Source organism: Muntiacus reevesi, chromosome 11 (genome assembly GCF_963930625.1).
Source record: "Muntiacus reevesi chromosome 11, mMunRee1.1, whole genome shotgun sequence".
NCBI classification, from domain to species: Eukaryota; Metazoa; Chordata; class Mammalia; order Artiodactyla; family Cervidae; genus Muntiacus; species Muntiacus reevesi.
In genome coordinates, this window is record NC_089259.1 from 33463596 (window position 1) to 33485136 (window position 21541).

The 21541-nt window shown below is 41.0% G+C and overlaps 1 protein-coding gene and 1 long non-coding RNA gene across 2 annotated transcripts in view; one reads left to right on the forward strand and one right to left on the reverse strand.

Annotated features, from left to right (window-relative positions):
• Positions 1-20385, forward strand: part of MICU2 (mitochondrial calcium uptake 2) — a 57531-nt gene extending 37146 nt beyond the window's left edge. Inside the window, exons 5-12 of the mRNA XM_065901780.1 lie at positions 5457-5504; positions 6595-6677; positions 12302-12367; positions 13754-13851; positions 15234-15405; positions 17986-18094; positions 18535-18692; positions 20152-20385. Of these exons, the coding sequence (XP_065757852.1) occupies positions 5457-5504; positions 6595-6677; positions 12302-12367; positions 13754-13851; positions 15234-15405; positions 17986-18094; positions 18535-18692; positions 20152-20253 (836 nt within the window). The 3' untranslated portion in view covers positions 20254-20385. The remainder of the gene's footprint in view (positions 1-5456; positions 5505-6594; positions 6678-12301; positions 12368-13753; positions 13852-15233; positions 15406-17985; positions 18095-18534; positions 18693-20151) is intronic.
• On the reverse strand, positions 42-9347 carry LOC136144114 (uncharacterized). Its single transcript, XR_010658497.1, has 4 exons — positions 9202-9347; positions 7161-7344; positions 2531-2622; positions 42-1285 (listed from the first exon to the last, which is right to left on the reverse strand). It is a non-coding gene; the product is annotated as an uncharacterized lncRNA (long non-coding RNA).
• Positions 20386-21541: the final 1156 nt, after the last annotated feature.

Consider the following 21541-nt stretch of genomic DNA (forward strand, 5'->3'; position numbering starts at 1 on the left):
AGTAATTTTCACAAACTCTTAGAGCAAGTACAGAAAAAGTATTTAAACATCAATTTTATTAAGCCTGGGGGAAGGATGAGGCAGAGCATCTGAAATACAAAGAGAAGGGCTCGGAGAGAATGCGGAGGCCTTGTCAGAGAACCAGCCCAAGCCGGAGCCAGGAAGGGTCCTCACTGAGAGCAGGCTGGGGTGTGGTCCTAGGGCTGCGGCGAGGGCAGGTCTAGTGCTGGGGCAGGTCCTGGAGGCAGCACTTGGAGAAGGGCTTCTGGTGTGAGCAGGAGGCCCTGGGGGCGGGGAGCCCTGGGAGATGGAAGCTGAGGGGGCCTTGCTCTGTGTTGAATGAAGGGACTGGAGGCCTCTCTGGGTGTGTGGGGTTCTACGGAGTGGGCGGGGGTGGGGAGGTGGTCTGCAGAGCTCAGAGGAGGGTGGTCCTTCTTGGCGGAGGACCAGCTCTCATTCCGTGAAGGGCGGGCCTTCCACTGTCCTTAGCTGAGGACCAGCTCTTAGGTGCATCAGGACTCAGCCGAAGGCGTTTCCTGAGGAGGGGGATTTCGGAGCATCCACAGCAGCGTTTGGGTGGAAGCAGGTTGTGCGGTGGTTTGAGTCAGAAAGGGGGAAGATAGACCAGCTGCAGGCGTATCAGCCGAGGACAAAGGCTGTTTGGCAAATGGGTTGTGATCATGAGGGCAGCTGGGCATGAGCAGACCTGACTCACTCCAGGGGTGAGAGGGAGGGAGTCTGGGCCTGTCCTGAGAGCAGTGGGGTGTGGGTGGGGTGTTGTGAGAAAGCCCTCTGGGCAGAGGGAGCTGAGGGGCTTTAAAGGGAGGGGGAGGACTAAGGGACGGTAGAAGAGGTAGCAGAGGATGACAGCACTCACGTCAGAGTGGGAGAGGAGGTGCGCTGGGCAGTGGCTGGAGGCGAAGAAACTTCACTTCCTGCCATCCACACGGGGGTGTCTCAAAAACAGCCAACAGTAAGGAATAAAATTGACTGGTGACAAGGAAGGTAAGCAGAAACGCATGGGGGTGAGGCATGGGAAGGAGCATGAACAGGCCCAGTGAGAACAACCGAGACCTCGCCAAGTGCTGCCACTTCTCCAGGCGCCAGCGCCTTTACCCCAGGCTCTGTTGACTGTTGGCTTCCCTGGAGGCTCAGACAGTAAGGAATCTGCCGCGACGCAGGAGACCTGGGTTCAATCCCTGGATTGGGAATATCCCCTGAAGAAGGGAAATGCCAGTCCAGCATTCTTGCCTGGAGAATTCCATGGACAGAGGAGCCTGGCATGCTACAGTCCGGGGGGTCACAAAGAGACAAACATGACTGAGCTACTTTCACTCCTGGGCATTAGTGCTTCTCACCCCTCTCATTGGAACTCAGAAACAGCTTTGAGCTCTTTCTCTTTGTCCTCCCATCCTTCATGGGCAAACAGACCCCTTTCTAATTTTGCCTTCTAAATATTGATTGAATTCATCCTCTCCTCTCCTACCTCTTAGAGAAGCTAACAGGAAACAGAACAAGAAAATGTCGTGAGAGAAGGACTTTAACTTTTTTTTAAAAAAAAGGACTTTTTTTGGATGCTGTTTTTCTCTGAAATAATGATTTGAGATGCACATTCCAACTTAAAGCACTGAACATTTTATAGGAAAGATTCAACAGATACACTTTTTTCCAGATATACCCCTTTGTTGATATGAATGAAGTCATTTGAAAATCAGAATGTAAAATCTAGCTAAATTTGGAGCAATTTGAAATATTCTATTTTACCACCTAAAAAAACTTATCAAAATGCTTATTATACTATAACTAGCAAAAGATAATGTACTTTTGCTAGTATACTACAGTTTTTTGAGGTAAGAAAATAGTCCACCTCCAGGCATTATTATAAAGAAAAGTAAATTATAAGTTATAATTATGTAATTTTTAAAATTGAGGAGAATTCTTAATATAATGCCATCCTCAGGAATATACTGAATATAAATTATAAGGTATATTGTAAGATACAAATATGTTCCTGTGATTCACATAGTAATTTCTCTTTGGGGAACAGAGTTCTCAAAATTGCTTTCAGTAGCAGCTCGTATTTTTCAATGATTCCAAATTTAAAATATTTGTAGGGAGGCATAGTAACTAATAGAACTTAATCACCTCTTGAGACTAGTGGCCCTTAAAGATTCTTTAATAAATTTTTTAATGTAAATTATTTAAAATTTCTATTTGACATGCAGTTTTGAAACATTGCCATTTAACAGCATTTATTTTACCATTCCGTATAACAAACATATATTAAACAGTTTCTCCTATAAATATTCAGAAGTGGCAGTTTTCCTTAAAAGCATTTTCAGGGGCAGCTGCCTAGAATGCTGTTGGAGAGCTGTGTTGTCTATAATCTGTCTTGAGAGTGTAGGCTGCTGTTTTTACACTGTCTCAACTGTGTTTATTCAAGCATTTTATTTAAGTCAGTATTTCAAAGAAAGACTCTGGAAGTTTCTTTTTCGAAAAACCCCCTCCCCACCAAACACAGGACACATACCTGTGTCTCGAGAAAAGAAAGCTGAGGTTTCCCTTTGGCACCAAGCCCAGCTCAGTCCATCAGCCTGGTCATTTTTTCACATTGCTGTATTCCTTTGAAAATCAGAGAGGAAAAAAAAAAAACTGTTCACTTTTTTTGAGGCTGCCAAGGGATGAAATACTTTGATCCTTCAACTAAGATTAGAGCATTTCTCTCAGGTATGAGATATGACAAAACACACTTAATTTATTCTCCATTCATGTAAACACTGAATGTTTTTAGGAAAAAATACCTGGAGACTTACTGTGGGCTTTTTTATTAAAGGGAAGTACACCTGCTTCAGAATAAAAACATCAGAAAAGTTGGTGATGTAAAAACCTCTAAGTGATTAAGAGCATTTAAAATATATACCTGAAGTTGCCTATGAGCTGAAGCAGTGGACCACCTAAGTGGTCAGACCCTCAGCCACCTTACTCTGCACGGCTCTCACCCCACGTCTCAGCTGTGCTCTCTGGAGCCCTCAGGGACAGTCTCCCTTCACAGCAGGATGTGCCGGACTGTCACTCTCACCCACCTCCCTTCCTCATCTCCAAGTCACCAGGCCGCCGCTGCACTTCCTGGGGACTCTTTGGCAGGCACACCCTCGCAGACAAGCCCTCGCTTCTCCTGGCTCACTTCAGCTGCATCTCCCCTGTGCACACGCGTCCGCTTCCCCCACCCCGGCATCACTGCAGGTCTACCCGTCGTTCAAAGGCCACCGTTAGAACTACTTTCTCTGTGACTCTCCCATCGTCTCAGCTCTGGAAACAACTTCACCTTTTGTTTAAACCCTGTATAACTCTTACTGTCTGCGTCCCTTGGTGGCTTTTAGTATGTCCTGTAAACATTTGCCTCCTGGCCTCCTGGTGAAACTACATAGCACTATATAGTAAGAATTTCTGCCAAACTTGAATCTCAGCTCAGCTCAGGATCTGAATACCAGTTTGTCGAGAATACAGACGTTAGAGGAACATGTGAAATGACGCAAAAAGATGGAGCTCAGAAAGTCTTCTAAACACTTAAACTTTACAGGACAAAGGACCAGGCTTTGTCAACAGTTAAGCTGAAACTGAAGGGGAAAAAAGGTGAGGGAGAACCTATAGATGAAAATCAAGTTAATGCTACAGAGATTAGTTTCTTCATTTTAAAGATATAGTTTGACTTTTGGTGTATTGAAATCTCTGGCTTTCTCCTGAATTTGTGAATTTGCTTCACTTGAAATGCTATTAGTAGTAAAATTAAAGTAGAAATTACACAAAGTGACATGCAGATGAAACCTCCAGTGGACACATTCACCTGTTGGCCAGCAACCATTCCTCTCCTTCCTAGTAACAGTGTCCTAATAAACCTCTCTCCTTCTTTTTAAGCATTAGTACTATATTTAACTCTCTTAACGAAAACTTTCCACTTTAAGAAAGAGAGGTAGTTTAAAGTAAAAATGTGTGTGTGTTTTGATTGGGAGGAGGCTCCAAGAAGCATGTGTTTGGTTACTGATGATACTGTGAAAGTGCTCCACTCAATATGCCAGCAAATTTGGAAAGCTCAGCAGCGGTCACAGGATTGGAAAAGGTCAGTTTTCATTCCAGTCCCAAAGAAAGGCAATCCCAAAGAATGCTCAAACTACCGCACAATTGCACTCATCTCACACGCTAGTAAAGTAATGCTCAAAATTCTCCAAGCCAGGCTTCAGCAATACGTGAACCATGAACTTCCAGATGTTCAAACTGGTTTTAGAAAATGCAGAGGAACCAGAGATCAAACTGCCAACATTTGTTGGATTTGACTAGGCCAAAGCCTTTGACTGTGTGGATCACAATAAACTGTGGAAAATTCTTAAAGAGATGGGAATACCAGACCACCTGACCTGCCTCTTGAGAAACCTGTATGCAGGTCAGGAAGCAACAGTTAGAACTGGACATGGAACAACAGACTGGTTCCAAATAGGAAAAGGAGTACATTGAGGCTGTATATTGTCACCCTGTTTATTTAACTTATATGCAGAGTACATCATGAGAAAGGCTGGGCTGAAAGAAGCACAAGTTGGAATCAAGATTGCCAGGAGAAATATCAATAACCTCAGATATGCAGATGACACCACCCTTATGGCAGAAAGTGAAGAGAAACTAAAAAACCTCTTGAAGAAAGTGAAAGAGGAGAGTGAAACAGTTGGCTTAAAGCTCAACATTCAGAAAACTAAGATCATGGCATCTGGTCCCATCACTTCATGGCAAATAGATGGGAAACAGTGGAAGCAGTGGCTGACTTTATTTTTCTGGGCTCCAAAATCACTGCAGGTAGTGATTGCAGCCATGAAATTAAAAGATGCTTACTTCTTGGAAGGAAAGTTATGACCAACCTAGATAGTGTATTAAAAAGCAGAGACATTACTTTGCCAAAAAAGGTCCGTCTAGTCAAGGCTATGGTTTTTCCAGTGGTCATGGATGGATGTGAGAGTTGGACTGTGAAGAAATCTGAGCGCTGAAGAATTGATGCTTTTGAACTGTGGTGTTGGAGAAGACTCTTGAGAGTCCCTTGGACTGCAAGGAGATCCAACCAGTCCATCCTAAAGGAGATCAGTCCTAGGTGTTCATTGGAAGGACGGATGCTGAAGCTGAACCTCCAGTACTTTGGCCACCTCATGTGAGGAGGTGACTCATTGGAGAAGACCCTGATGCTGGAAGGGATTGGGGGCAGGAGGAGAAGGGGATGACAGAGGATGAGATGGCTGGATGGCATCACTGACTCGATGAACATGAGTTTGAGTAAACTCCGGGAGTCAGTGCTGGACGGGGAGGCCTGGCATGCTGCGATTCATGGGGTCGCAAAGAGTCAGACACAACTGAGCGACTGAACTGAATTGAAACCATCTAAAGCTGATTATCTGATGTTGGTGTTTTCTCCCTTTCAGGGCTGATCTCCTACACTGAGTATCTCTTCCTGCTCACGATTCTCACCAGTAAGTGCCCCACAGTTTTGCTTATTGATCATGTGAATCCTCTCTCCCGGTGCAGGAGGTTTGGATTCACCTTTCTATCGTTAAGGGTGTCGCTGGTGCTGCAGTTTCTGTGCCTGCAAGGCGGCCCTGTTGGGAGGTTATCCCCCCACTGCTGTCTCAGAGTCAGATGCAGCCTTCTTGTAGGAATATGAAACATGCCTCCTCTGACATTCTACAGAATCCCTGACCAGTAACTCTCCTCTAAGTGCCAACGTCATGAAAATCAAGGAAAGATTAGGAAACTTTCTGAGCTCAGAGGAGATAAGGGGACGTAGCAGCTAAATGCAACAGGCTTTCTTGTGTTTGATCCTAGAATAGAAAAAACATGAAATCTAAATACTGTAGTTTAGTTTAAAAATGCCACACCAGCGTGAATTTCTTAGTTTTCACAAATATCCTGTGGTTACATAAGATGCTAACTTTAGAGGAAGCTGCGTGAAGCGCCCCTGAGAGCTCCCTGGACCAGCTTTGCAGTATTTCTCCAAGTCTAAAGTTATTTCAAAATAGTTTTTGCAAAACCCTACTCTTGAGAAAGGGAAATAAGAGTAGTAATCAAGATGTGGGTTTGATCCTGGCTTAGTAAGATCCCCTGGAGGAGGAAATGGCAACCTACTCCAGCCTTTAGAATCCCATGGACAGAGGAGACTGGCAGGCCACAGTCCACAGGGTCGCAAACAGTGAGACAATACTGAGCACATGGCACAAATGACAATCAGTGTGAAAATAGCAAAGTTTATAAGGACATAGGAAAGCCTCTAGCAGAGCTGAAGAAATAAATGAAGTTCTCTATTGGATTTTGCTTTGGAAGGGCAGAACACCTAACAGCAGAGCAGCGCACCATGTACACGTACCAGCCTTTGAGAACTGTCACCCATCCTGAGAAGGGATGGTTGTTTGCTTTAGGTGCTTGTTTGTTTCTGGTGGCTTACTTCAAGTTTGAGGACCTGTAGATCTTCATACACTTGCATTCCACCAACATGTATGTAATGACGTGCTCACTTTAGTAGCACATACACCAACATTTATATGATGATTCATTTTTCATTTGCAGAACCCCATTCTGGGTTTCATGTTGCATTTAAAATGCTGGATGCAGATGGTGACGAGATGGTTGAGAAAAAGGAATTTTTTAAGGTAAGTAGATTCTAGTTATTTTTGGTTTATCATGAAACACCTGAAGGCTTGCATGGTAATTCTACATTTCTATTAAGATGAAAATTATATCCACTGCCAACATATGAAGTGTCAAAAAATTATATATACATTCAAAAATACTAAAATTTCTGTAATACAGCCTTGAGGAAACAGTTACAGAACAGGGATAAGATTCTGGCAGGGGAAATGAGCTGAAGTGCCTGCATTTTGTAGAGTTTTATTTTTATGATTTCAGCAAATGATAATACAACAGAAAGGGCTTCATAGATAAGTAAAAAATTGTTGTTACATCCCACCAAAATAACGGAGTAAGAAAAATAAAACTTGAAACCTTCATGAAGAATATGAGGGAAGATGAAAAAGCCACAGTAGGTATAAACTGGTGCGAATTTTCTAGGAATTTGTGCAGGCTTATGATTGAAAAGCTGAAAATATGCTTAAATGATGTTTCTCAAGACATACCTCTGTAACATGGCAGCAGTAAATCTCACTCCACTCCAAGGAAGTTGGCAGTAACGTTCAGAAGTGCGTCAGTGCATGTAAACAGTGGGGAGTGTGCCAGGCAGAGCTCGGTTTTCTTCATCTAGAGGAGCACTTTATGGAGAAAATACCTCAGCTCTTTTGTCTGTGCTTTTCTTCCAATGTACTAGGAAGAGAGAGAACAAAACTTGTTGAAATTATATATAAAAGTGGAGTCTGTACTTGCACCATTCAGTTAAGTAGGCAGTAACATGTGGGACTGTTAAACCCTTGAAATAGTAACTGACTAAAAAACCTGAGTTTCTAAGTTTTAGTTCATTTAAAACTTACATTGAAAAACTGACATTCACTTCAGGTATTGGCAGAATCTCAAGTATGTTTGAAACAGCTTGAGTATGTGAATCTACTTTTAAATTTTTACCTTTATTTACTTTTTATTTGCTTTTTTATGAAACCTAAATGCAGATCAAGTATAGGTACACCCTAGAGAAATTATGGGTTTTGGTGCAGACCATCTCAGTAAAATAAAGCAAGTCACACAAATGTTTCAGTTTTTTAGGGAAGGTGGAAATTATACTGTGGTCTATTAAGTGTGCAATAGCATTATATCTCCAAAAAAACCAATGCACATGCCTTAAACTTAAACATATTTTATTGTTAATAAATGCTAACTATCATCTGACAATGCAGGGTTGCCACAAATCTTCAATTTGTAAAAAAACACAAAATCAACGAGGCACAATAAAATAAGGTGTGCCTATATTTCCTATGAATATATCACCTGAATGTCTTGTAGTGTAAAATACACATTGGATTTTGAAGAAAAAAGAAAGGGATGTTAAGTACCTTGATTTTTATATGGAATATGTAGTCATAATTCTGAGATATTAATTTCACCTGTTTTTCTTTGTATTTTTGTTGCACTTTAATGAAAATGAAACTAAAAACTGCAGATGATAAGTTGTCTTTTATATACAAGAATAATAACAATTTCAATCATTGGCTTCACTCTGAGGAAAAGGCTTTGGTTCTAAAATGGATGTTACTTACTTTAAGTATCTGTTATGTTGGTATCTTTATTTTTTAAAATAATTCCCCCAGTTAATAGACTTTAAAATAACTGAGCAGATACTGACACTGGCTGCATTTGTGACTGAAACACAGAGCCGTTCACCTGCGGCTTCACTGCCTGCTCACTCACACGTTCATGGCATTCACTTTATTCACCTACTGTACACCCTCTCCCAGATGGTTTCTAAAGATGTTAAATATTTGTAAACCTAATTTTTATAGGATCCCAACTGATTTATCAGTGCATTCCCTGCTTAAGATCTTTCTTGCTATATCCTTTGTTTCTAATCTTTGAGAGTTTCTTACACATAAAATCAATTAGTTTAGTAAATTTGTGAAGCCTGTGGATGGGCTCTTATCCCAGGGATTCCCTGAGGGATCCCGTTTGCACCTGTTTGAAGCATCCAGTTGCTTGTGTCACCATATCTCACCTTGAGCACACTCACCTTGAAAGCTTTTCAGGTAATTTTTTTTCCCAAGTACTTTTTTTAACATAATAGTTCAACACTAAATTTACAGAACTACTTTCTGAACACTACATTTTTTTCTTAGATGTTTGGGAAATTCTTAGCATTTCCATGAATTGAGAAAACAAGAGAAAGAATTATGTTAGAATACATCACTGGTTGTTTTGGTTTTTTTTCCAGTTTATAAAGCTCAACTTTCTAAATCCATAAAAGGTTCTTTGTGCTAATCTCAGGAATAAAACACTAAACTTGATAACCCATGGAGCATGATGGTTTGTTGACTTAACAGTGTAGAGGAGAAAAAACCATGCTTACATTAATTATTTGAATAATTATTTCATTTCCATGATCATTGTATTAGGAAGCCTAGGTATATAGCATCTTCTGCTTGAAATTTTATTGAAAGAACTAACAACTCTTTCCAGGTCAGTAAAGCAGAGTTTAAAAGGCAGGATTTTGTGTGTTTGTTCCTTCTTCCAACTTACCTGAATGCTTCTCCAGTGAATTTTACTTGTTGCTCTTCCCACCATAAGTGCTAGAAAAGTAATGAAAATTACTTTAATACCCTAAACATAAATATAACAGACTGACTTGGAACAGCAGATGGAAAATAATAGATTCATATAAAGTCTTGTGAAAATGTCCCAAAATATACAATTCTTAGTTTATGACTTGTGTGATGTGGTACACCCCTATCTTATTACCATCCTGATCTCCTGGCTGTGTTGGTTGGTGTATTGTTCACACCTTCATCCCAAGAGTGAGTAAAATAGCCACTCTGTGTATAAGCCAGTATAGCCAGTATCCACTCTGTCAGATAGTAACAAACTAGTGATCACCACTAGTGATCAAAGCTGGTAATAGTAAAGCAATTTAGTCTTTTGCCTTGATAGATGGTGCATCTGCTTATTGGGATAAGTGCCAGGATTTTAGTGCAATTTCTTTAAACAATAGGTTGATGACAAGTCTGTTTACTAGTGTGAATTTCTCCTTATGGTGGTCCTCTGACTTCACATTTCTCCCACACTGGTGGGAAGGGCTGTGCTTTTAATGCAGTGAGGTTATCATTTTAGAATGCTACATATTCCTGCTGAAGATATTATTAAATGCAAAGACATTCAGTGGAATTCAATATTCTTGATTGTAGAATAGTGTTCGTATTCCAGAATTTAAATTCTCATGATCCATCCTGAAAGCAAAAATAAGTTAAATTGACCTATGTGTTACACTTTTCTTCATTTTCAGCCTGAAATTGAAAATATGGATCAGTATGAAGTTGGTCATTTTGGCTGTATTTTCTTAGACATTCAGAATGTGTATTTGAATGTGTCCTCCTGGCTTTTTTCACCACTAATGTTAAAAAAAAAAAAAAGTACTTTTTTTTTGTTTGTCTAACAAAGCACCTCTGTTTCTACCAGAAACTGTTCCTCTGCCTAGAGGGCCTTGCCCCATTCCTTTCATAGCTAGTTGCTCAGAGCTCCACCCAGATGTCATGTCCTCACAGAGTACTCTCCAGAAGAAGTCAGTCTTAACAGAAGCCCCTGCCCAGAATTTCTGAGTCCTGTTACCCTACTTCATTTCTCTGGTCACAGCACTTGACACTGTCTGAAATTCTCCTGTTTGTTCGTTTGCTTGTTGGTTACCTCTGGCCCATTAGAACTTAAGCTCAGTGAGAACAGAGACACTCTCTGTCCGTGACCACTGTGTTGCAGCACTTAGAACAGTCGTTTGAGCAGCACCTAGTCCTCTGCAGTCATGACCCACATCAAGAACAAATCCGATGACTCTCTCCACTTGACTTTAAGATACTTCAGAGCTACAGTGACACTGACACTATGACATTGCCCAAAGGATGGACAGGTTGACAGTGGAGGGTAGAGTCCACACGTACATGATCCCTTGATTTTTAGTAAAGACACCAGATCAGTTAATGGGAAAAGCAAAGTCTTTTCAACAGATGACAGTAGAACAAATGGATAGGATATATACATGGAAAAATTAGCCACAACCCCTCCCTCACACCATACACAAAAATTTATTTGAGATACACATGTAAACATGAAAACTGAAACCAGAAGCTTCCGGGAAAGCTCCTAAGAGAGTATCTTCAGGATGTGGGGTAGGGCAAGGAGTGGGGTGGGTGGGGCAGGGAGTGGGTAGGAGAAGTGCATCTGGACCAGGAATGACTGGATGCAGCTAACTGTGGAGGCTGCATAATGCATGTATGTTGGGTTGTTACAGGAGTCTCTGCTGTGTCTGAAATTCTCCATGAAAAAGTTAAAGTGAAAGTTGTTCAGTTGTGTCTGACTCTTCGTTACCCCACAGACTATACAGTCCATGGGATTCCCCAGGCCAGAATACTGGAGTGGGTAGCCTTTCCCTTCTCCAGGGGATGTTCCCAACCCAGGGATCGAACCCAGGTCTCCCACATTGCCGGAAGATTCTTTACCAGCAGAGCCACAAGGGAAGCCCAAGAATACTGGAGTGGGTAGCCTATCCCTTCTCCAGGGGATCTTCCCAACCCAGAAATCAAAATGGGGTCTCCTGCCTTGCAGGTGGATTCTTTACCAACTGAGCTATCAGGGAGGCCATAGTAAAAACCTTAGGAGGTGTGGGAAACAAAGCAAGAAGTGTTTGGGTATTGAACTTGGCAGTATGTCAGTTGTCAATTTAAAAACAAAGGATAAAACAAGAGTTTTTCAGCTTTATTCCCTGAAATAAGTGGGGGGCGGGGGGAGAATGTTGCAAAGTTTGAGGGCTTTAGAGAACTAGAGATACACCATATGCCTAAAACAAATCTCCTAGAAGCAGCTGCATTTGTGATAATTTGCAATTTAGTGGCAGCATTTTTCAAACTACTAACAAAGAAATAGCCTAGGGAAAAATGGGCAAAAGTTTGTCTCCTAATTGATTTGGATCCATAGTATGAGATTTTGTCTACATTTAATTAAACCAAAAAAAAAAAAACTTCTTTTTTTTTTAATTTGCTTTCCATGTGAGGATTGGTACAAATGATTCTGAAAGGTAGGTAGGTTTTTTTTAAATGTATTCAGTCTGAAGGTACTGTTGATAGTTTTATAATTAGTAGAAAGATGTAGGCCCTTAAATAGTTTTAATGCTTTATAAATGCATTAAGAGAAAAGGGAAGAAGATTTATAGGATATGAATAGCTTTTTTAAGAGCTGGGTACTTGAAATGTGTCCATGAAGCATCAGAGATAGAAAAAGAAGAGAGGAGATAAAGAAAAGACAGAGGAGATAGGAAGAGAATAAAAATTCTCATGGAGATGAGGATAATCGTGTTTTTATACCTTAACATGACGCTTTTAGACTGTATATTTATTAAGTCAGCCAGCTTTCTTAGGAAAAAAGATGATCCAAATTGTAATAATAATATTAATACTTGCATATCCATTTTCATCTTTGTTTCTTGAGATAAACTATTAGGAGTCATAAGGGAAAAATAATTTATTATTTAACAAATAACTAGTATATATTTTATAATAGAAACTTAGCATGTGTCTTTTAGGTTGTTTTTAAAAATCCAGTAGACCTGTCCCTGAATTCCTGTTTGCCCTCTTCCTAGCTGCAGAAGATCATAAGTAAACAGGATGACTTGAAGACAGCAATAACCGATGAAACGGAATGCCAGGTATTTGAAAATAAATTGAGTATTTCCAAGCACATGTTGTTAGAGTAGCTTCTTCATCCCATTTTTTCAAATAAGGATTCCCAGATAGTTGGGAAAATTACCAGTAACTTGATTTTTCTAAGTATTTTAAGTAGATTTGCCATATTCACACGATCCAGAGCTCAGAAGAGTCACCCAGAGTATGTGTGCAGGGCAGAACCCTCCTCTAGTGACCCTGGTCTATGTCCCCACTTCAGGCTCTTCTCAACACCTGCCGCCACTTCCCCTGGGCCAACCCTGGGGAAGGACACCTAGCGACCTGCATCGTGTGATCTCTGCCATGGGGACCGCACACCCTGGGCTGGAAGCAGGCCCAGGGCTTGGCTGGCTGACCAACTCTCTGCCTGGCGGAGCGTTGGTGAACTTGTCCTTGTGCCCACCCTGTCTCAGCTCAGTTACCTTTCTGGCTCTGAGCTGCAGGTGTGGGGTTGTGACCCCTGTCCTGCAGTGCTCACTAGAGGACTCAGTGCACTCGCTCTCCTGGGTTCCCATTTAAGGCCCTGGACCACAGCCCCATCTACCCTCCAAGCACATTTTTCTCTCTGGGTCCCGACTATCCCTCAGCTGAATGGTGCCCGAAGATGTGAAGTCACAGGAGCTGGCCCACCCACGCCAGCTGCCTGCCCCTCTATAGGCCAGGTTCTCACAAGTTCTCCCACCCCCACACAACAGTCACCTGCCTGCCACTGATTCTGGGCAGTGGGGGCAGGATTGGGGAACACCTGTATCCAGCCTTTCTTTCTCTAGCTGTTCTTTTTCAGATGATTTGGTTTAAATGTGTACCCCCTTTGTTGCTTAGTTGCTGCTGATCATCTTTTCAGCCGTTCTGATTTTTTATTTTTTTTTGTTTGTTTTATTGACACTGAAAGAGGAAGAGTCTCTGAACCTGCTTCTCACTGTCTTGAATGGACTCCTCACCTGGGGACCTTGTAATTAGGAAAAGCTAGTGTTTTTTTCAGATTTCTAGCATTCCGCAAAAGGTTCCAGACTTCCCTGCTTTAATTCTCTCAGTCCCGCTTCATTAGAAAGTGCCCAGGGGGCACGTTTTGAAATAACTAATACTGCTCTAAACTCTCTTGTTGGCCTGATCCAGAGTTTGTTCTCTGCAGAGACCTCCTGAGTCCTCAATGTTTAGCCGTGGGTGTTCGCCTTCTCTTGAGCACAGGTGATACAGAACAGTGTTATGTGGAGTGAGGGACAGAAGGGTTGCATCTGTTTTATTCACTTTGTTGTTGTTATTGTTGTTACAGAAATCTTCTGTAGGTATTGTCCTAGGAATTGTCCAGGTCCCAGGATCCATTTATGTTCTTGGTTATAATTTACTTCAAATTCTGTCCTTTTTTATAGGAACAAACAGTGCAAGAACCTGAAATTGACACAACACTTCAGATACGTTTCTTTGGAAAAAGAGGAGAAAGGAAACTTCATTACAAAGAATTTCGAAGGTAATGCAAATATTTATGTTCATTTAGGGGAATTTTATAGCTTAGAAGTAAAGAAACAACTGAATACATGTATTTATGTCCCAGAACTGCATACCATAAGACCAGATACTGTGTGTGGGTCTCTATAGTATCTCTGAGAACAGAACCTATGAAGTGTAAACTAAAGTTAACTATGCTCTAATTCGTCAGTTAACCAGATAGAAATGGTTTGCGCAGAGAGGGACTGAAGAACAGAGAACAGCAAGCAAGGACATGGAGACATGAGAACATGTGCCTTGCGCAGGAATCAGAGAGGCTACGTCTGGGAGAAATAAAAGGGAAGGGTGGAGGTGAGGGCGGAGGCCCTGGGGCCTAGGGCTTGAGTTATGCCCATGAGGGAGGCCCTGAAGGGGGCCCATGGAAGGTGCTGGTCAGATGGGCTTAGTCTGGCAGGACAGGGGTAACAGCAAAGGAGGGATCCTGTGAAAGATAAGACACGGTTAGGAGATAAAATCATTGGGCTTGGTGATTATTTAAAGGGAATAATTTCACTTAGAATTCTTTAAACTTTTTGAATTAAAGTTTCTGTAAGTAGTGGACCCTGTGAAATTTGTTATACCATTATGCAGTTTTTTAAAAAGATGCAAAAAACAAAGAATGCTTTAAATGCAATTTTTCAGGAACTTGTCTGTTGGATGGAGTAGGGTACCCTAAAGTTAAAATTATGGGTATACTGCGCTAGAATTCAGTAATCTTTAAAATTTAAGCCTTTAAAATTTTTCATAAGTTGTAAAGTAATAACAGAAAATAGCTCCCATATATTATATGTTATATATATGTGTGTGTAATATATTAAAAACATATAATTTTTTAACTGCCCAAATTAATCCTAGAAATTCCACAAGAAGCTCTTTCGATGTGAGTGTGGAGCTTTTAGTTTTGTTTCTATCGGACTGTGATGTTTCTATAAAACATCTTCCTTAGAAAGATGTCGCCTTTTCTGCCCTTTGTCTCAGCCTCCTCCTTACAGCCTGTCTGATGAAGGATACTGTTTCATAAAGACATACAGCTTGTACATCTCCAGGAAAGACAAGGAAGGTGACACCAAGAGACACTGTTGCGGTAGCTAATTCCAGTATTAGTGTAGATATTAGTGTTCTCATTTAAAGAAACAGTATTGTATTTTGAAAAAGTATCTGTGATTTAGACAAACCTGGGTTCCAGTGCTGAATTTGACAGTTTGCTAAGTGTGATCTGATGAACAAACGGTTGGAGACCTGCCGTATATTGAAACTCATGGGATACTGCTCAGGGTGCCCACGCTCCTGAGTGGGCGCATGCTTAGCTACAGCACTAAGGTGAAGCCACAAATCCTGACGTCCATCTCGTATTCCAACATTTAGGTTTATGGAAAACTTACAGGCAGAAGTCCAAGAAATGGAGTTCCTTCAGTTCTCTAAAGGTTTGAGTTTCATGAGAAAAGAAGACTTTGCAGAGTGGCTCCTTTTTTTCACTAACACTGAAAATAAAGATGTTTATTGGAAAAATGTGAGAGAGAAGCTGACAGCAGGAGAGGTTGGTGTGCCTTTTTATAGTGCTTGTGATGAAGATAAAATGATAAGTCAGACATGTTGATAGAATGCAGTAAAGTAGCTTCCAAATTAATCAAGACTGAGCAGTTCTCTGTTATGTAATTATATGATGCATGAAATGATGATTGCTAAACTGCTAGTAATGATTAATGAACAGTGGTAAGATTTCAGGTGATTTTTTTTTAATATTTATTTTTATTTATTTGGCTGTGCCAGGTCTTAGTTGCTGCATATGGAATCTTTAGTTGCAGCATGTGGAACTTAGTTCCCAGACCAGGGGTCAAACCCAGGCCCCCTGCAATGGGAACATGGAATCTTAGCTACTGGATCACCAGGGACCTTCAAGTGATTTTTTTTTTTTTTTACTTTATTGTTCCAAAAAAAAAATTTTTTGACATGGGGATGTGTTTTTATATAATTTTTTTAAAGCTATCTCTGTGATGAGGGAAAATATAATGAAATATAATGAAGGTCTCATTTATAATTACAAGAGATATATAACAATTAGAAATATATTTAACAAGAAATATATAGAAAAACCTTTAAAACTTGGATAGAAATAACTCATCTAACAGTAGAGACATCCCCTCCTTTTGAGCAGAACCTCTTAGTATTATGGACATGGCAGTTGTCCCTTAAATAACCGCTAAGTACAGTGTCAGGTCAATCTGCACGGCCTTGGTTTGCTGCACCAACACATCAGCCCTGGACACCCCACAGCTGACACAGGAGAGCGACCTCCTCAGTCATGCTGCTCGTCTGTGGTGGGCTGAGGGTAGGAGAACTGCCCACATCCTTGCTCGGGGACCAGATTCTCCAAGGCTCTGCCCCCAAGGAGTACCACCATCTGCCAGAAACCATCCAGAAAAGAAAGGAGTGAACCATGTTCCAGCAAATAAATGTTTAGGCCTGGAGATGTCACACTGAGCTACTGGCTGGACTGATGGCCTGAAGGCCGAGTAACTGAAGGGAGTCAGAGCTGTGTGGTCCTGAGTGCGCAGGGCCCAGGGGAGCACCAGGTACCGTGACCACCAACCAACATCCATAAAACAGTCTCGGATTCTTGGGAGGGAGCCAGACAAGCCACAAGTCTGTGTGACACTGCTCAGGGCGCTAAGGGACAGAGAAACCTCTGCACCTTGCCTATAATTTTGCTGTGAACCCAAAACTGCTCTAAAAAAAATTAAGTCTTTTTAAAAAAGAAAGCTGAGCTATTAAAATACAGCACCAAACATCAGAACTAAAACAGTGTGACTGACAATGAATTTGACAAATCACTTGAACAGAAGATAGTCAGAGATAGATACAAATACAGAAATTTAGTATGTGTAAACTCAGATTATAAATTGGTTGCATAAAAAAAACTGAATAAATGGAACTGGGGTAATTCACTGGGTATCTGAGGGAGAAAATGAAGGTGACCTCTGCCTCACTCATGACTCAGAAATAAACCTGAGGTGAATCAAAGAACTAAAGTTAAAGAGAAAACTGAGTAAGTATGGAAGAAAACTTGTAAACAATCTCTGAGAGTGGGTATATGTACTAAGTAAAACCCAAAGGCCTTCTGTTGAAATTGATTAAATTACTGCATAAAATATAGAAATCTGTTGCCTTCCTTACTCCCCCCCAAATTATCAAAATCAAAAGGAAAAATTAACAAAATGGGGGAATTACTGGCATCACAAGTAATAGACCAATTTCTTTAATTTTTATAATGAGATCTTTAAAAATCAAGACCGCGGAAGGGGCTGACATTCTACTGTATTTAATGTAGCAAATGGGATCTCAGATATCAGTGTGTTAATTACTAATGGGGCTGAGATTGTGTCTCTTTGCAAGTTATCCTGTGTCACTTCCTGGGTGCCAACAGAAGACCCAAACCTGCCAGGTCAGAGCCAGAGAAGGTTATTGTCTGTAGTGTGGAGGCCACCCAGGCACCACGTCTGTCTCCCAGGGCCCACGAGGTGGGTTTGCGCTACAGCCGAGGAGCCTGGATCCTTCATAAGGGACAGTAGGTGCGGTTGCCCCTGCTCTGAGGGAGACAGCTCTGTCTGCTCCAGGCTGTTCACTGTGCAGATATCCTGGAAAGACCCTGGAGTAGAACAGTGGCTGGGCCTCTGTCTACGAGATGTGAGAAGCTTGGAAGACCCACAGAGAATTGCCCTCCAGCATCAGGTCACCTGGCAGCCCCTCAGACACCAGAGCAGAGCACAACAGGGACATGAGAAATCCACAAGTACCCAATGAACATAGATGTGCAGAGTGTTTAATTCACTCAGGACCTTTGAGGGGAGACCGTGGGCCTGTGACACACGCCCCCAGCCTTGCACTCAAATGTTCACACCCTGTTCAGTCTACACAGGCACATCCAGGGCCCTGCACTTAATCTCTGAGGGTTCCTCCTAATCTCTAAAATCCACACATTTGTGCTCAGTTGGGTCCATCCCAGACTTCGAAAGTGTACATTCATAGACTTCATGATAGAAGAGAGGACTCACGGTTATATTCATAACATTATTGAATAAATTTACAAAGTTGTAATAAAAATTCACTGTTCTTTTAGAGCATTAGTTTGGAAGAGTTCAAGTCATTTTGTCATTTTGCAACCCACCTGGAAGACTTCGCTATTGCCATGCAGATGTTTAGTTTAGCTCATCGTCCTGTCAGACTAGGTAAGTTATGCGACTCACTTAATTTTTACTATGTATGAACACTTGTCACCTTGTTCTTTAACTGATTGATAGCAGTCCAGGGACCACTTAACAGAAAAACAATTGATTGGCCTTTCAGTTAATCCAGTGTGGTTATTCTAGATTTACAACCATTTGCCAAACAATTTATTAACAGTTAATTTTGCTTTTACTTTCTTATTTTTCTCCCTGAAACGGAGAAGGAAGTATTTAAATGTATATTCAAAACACTGATTAGATTAAAATAGCCTGCTGACGTTTCTCAGCCAGATTTATTATTTGAACACATTCTTGATGAGTATTTGTGTTATTTTACTTCCCAAGTGATAACTATATAGAGCTGTTTTTACTTCTCAAATAATAAAAATTTAGACTTAGACTATATTATGCAGTTGATGAGTTTTTATATTTTCTCCCTTCAGCGGAGTTCAAGAGAGCAGTCAAAGTAGCAACAGGACAGGAGCTGTCCAACAACATTCTGGACACCGTCTTCAAGATCTTTGATTTAGATGGTGATGAGTGTCTGAGTCATGAAGAGTTTCTTGGGGTGTTAAAAAACAGGATGCATCGAGGTTTATGGGTAACAGATTTTGAGTCTTTAAATTGCATGTTTATATGTAGTTAAATGAATGGGACTAAACCTAGAATTTGATCTAATGTATAGTCTTAAATGGGAGTTTTCAACATTTTTAAAGAGATTATAAGCAGTAATTACAACAAAAGTATCTCCTACAGATGGGGTCCACCATTTTTCTTTTCTTTTTAAAAAAATCTGAATCAGGAACCACGATTCCAAATTTTAATTTGGATGTTGTAGTTAGATACCAAGACCAAGCTCTAGCCCTATCGTGTGTTAACTAGCAGATCTTGCAAAGCTGCTTAATTTTTCTGACTCTCAGATTCCTTATCTGTACAACAAGGAACCAATACAATCTACTGGAGAGAATTATTATAATACTTAATATAGTGACTGAAACACTTGAAGTAAATGTCCACTATTAACATGATTCACTCAGATTCACATATTAGTCTATAACTGAGGGACAGATCAAACTTAGAATTTTGTTTAGATTTTAATCTGCTAGAAACACTCATGAAAGCAGGTTGAAACATCGGCAAGTTGAAGACAAGGGACCAGGGGTAAGTAGGAATTAGTCCAGAGGAGGCAGGAGTGAGAATAGGAGAGACCATGGTGAGCTTACATCAACAATGCTATTCGTTTACAACTGAGAAGAGCATATTGATCTTCCTGCTACAAACATTATTTATAGAAAATGAACAGATATGATTTCTACTAGTGATTTACAGGCAGCACCTCACAGTTAATAATCATACTCATAGAAATTAAACCAGCCTTTCCAGTTAACATGTAACATACCCTGCAGCGTCTTTGCCATTTCTCAAAAACATACTGAAGAGAAGAGCTTCAAGTCAGTGAGCAGAAAAGGCCATAAATATAATCTGAAACCAACTGCTGCTTCCAGTGGTGGGTCTCCAGCAGTGCTGCGCTCTGTGGGCACAAGGAGCCAAGTGTTTTCTAACCTTTGCTTTCTCATTTAACTGAGATTAGTAGTAACCACAAAGTACTTGTGTGAGTTATTTCTTCCTAAGGCTTCTCATCAAGTATATGGTGACCTGCGGTTTCTTTCTTTTTTGGTTTTAGTCAAGGTTAAGTCAAAGTTTTAGGTTTATCATTTTTTATTCCACATAGCTAAATGAAATTCACCAGAAAAACAGAAACATTATAAAATATTATGAAAAGAAAACATTATGAAATAATTTCATTTTAAAATCAACATACAGTCACTGTTCCCTTCTTGGGGAGGAAACTCCATTCTCTGGTTCCCCTGAGGCCACCCTTGCCTCACTTCACATCTCACCTTTTTCCCTTTGGCTTTCAACCTGTGCTGCAGGCATTTTCTGTGTCATCATTTCCAGGCCTTTCTGGAGGTGGGTGGGGAACAGGCACCACAAGTACATGGAAACGACGGGGCTAAAGGTTGCAGACACTGACCCTGAGTTTTCATTTTGGTTGACAGGTGCCACAGCAGCTCGGCATACAAGAATACTGGAAATGTGTGAAGAAAGAAAGCATTAAAGGAGTGAAAGAAGTCTGGAAACAAGCAGGAAAAGATCTTTAATAGAAAAAAAGAGAGTGTGGGAATCCTATCGCTCTGAGCAATCAGAATTGGGGATTTCTTAGAATGCTAGATGTTTATCCTCCTAAGTCTTCATTGATTTTGTTTGTAATATAAAGATGCCTTGTACTGCTTTCTGATTCAGTCATTTCTTAGTAAGATTTCATTGCAGAACTTCGTAAGACGAAAAAAGTATTCTTTAACGAAAAGAGATGTTGGCATCTGTCAGAAGGCCTAGAATTAAAGAATGCTTTGACTTTGGTAAGATGGACACCCTGGTCATGCACCAGTGTCTAAGCTGACTCAAGGTCAGATCAACCTGCGAGCCCCAAAGCTCCTGGAGGTAGATTAAGTGACAGCATTTCAGGTTTCCTACCTGTCCCTTATGTCTGAGACTTCTTGTATATTTATTTCAGTGAGCTGTAAATTAGTTGTCCTCAAAGTAATATGTAAATTTCAGTATTCCACCTGGCAACTATAAAGTATTTATAAAGATAAAACAAATTACTGAGGTCCATTTTATGTTGTTGGTTGGTTGGTCAGTCACTAAGTCGTGTCTGACTCTTCGCGACCCCATGGACTGTAATCCCACCAGGTTCCTCTGTCCATGGGATTCTCCAGGCAAGAATACCGGGGTGGGCTGATATTTCCTTCTTCAGGGGATCTTCCCAACCCAGGGATCGAGGCTGCATCTCTTAGGTTTCCTGCATTGGCAGGAGGGTTCTTTACCACTCACGCCACCTGAGAAGCCCCATTTTGTTTTATATGTGCTGTTTAAAACTACGTGTTTTTTTTTTAATGTAAATACCCCAGCTTCTTTAAATTAAAAGCACTGCGGCGCGGATGCTCCACAAGATGGCACTCTCGCTTTTCCAAAATACTTTATCTTCCTTGCGCACCAAGCATGATCTTTAACAGAACAGAAATACCCAGAAAATCACAGAACATTTCAAAAATGACTGACTTGTTGAAGGAGCAAGGTAGGAGGCTCTGTGCAGACATACCTTAGTTAAACATTTAGCAGCTCCTAGGGAAATGAACACAGGTGCTACCATGGTAACCGTTCACTTGCAGTCTGCAGTTGTGTCCAGTGATGAAGGAAGTTAATTTGCAAAATCTCCAGGTAACACGTAGTTGGGTGGGTTATGTCCTCAGCAGCATCAGGACCAAACCTCGGCCAAGCCTGCTCTGTCCCGTGCCCTCTCCCAGACACTGGTCCTCCTGTGGGCATGCTTTCTTTCCAAGAGGATGAAATGGGAGCAGCACTGTTTATGATGTCTGGATTTACATA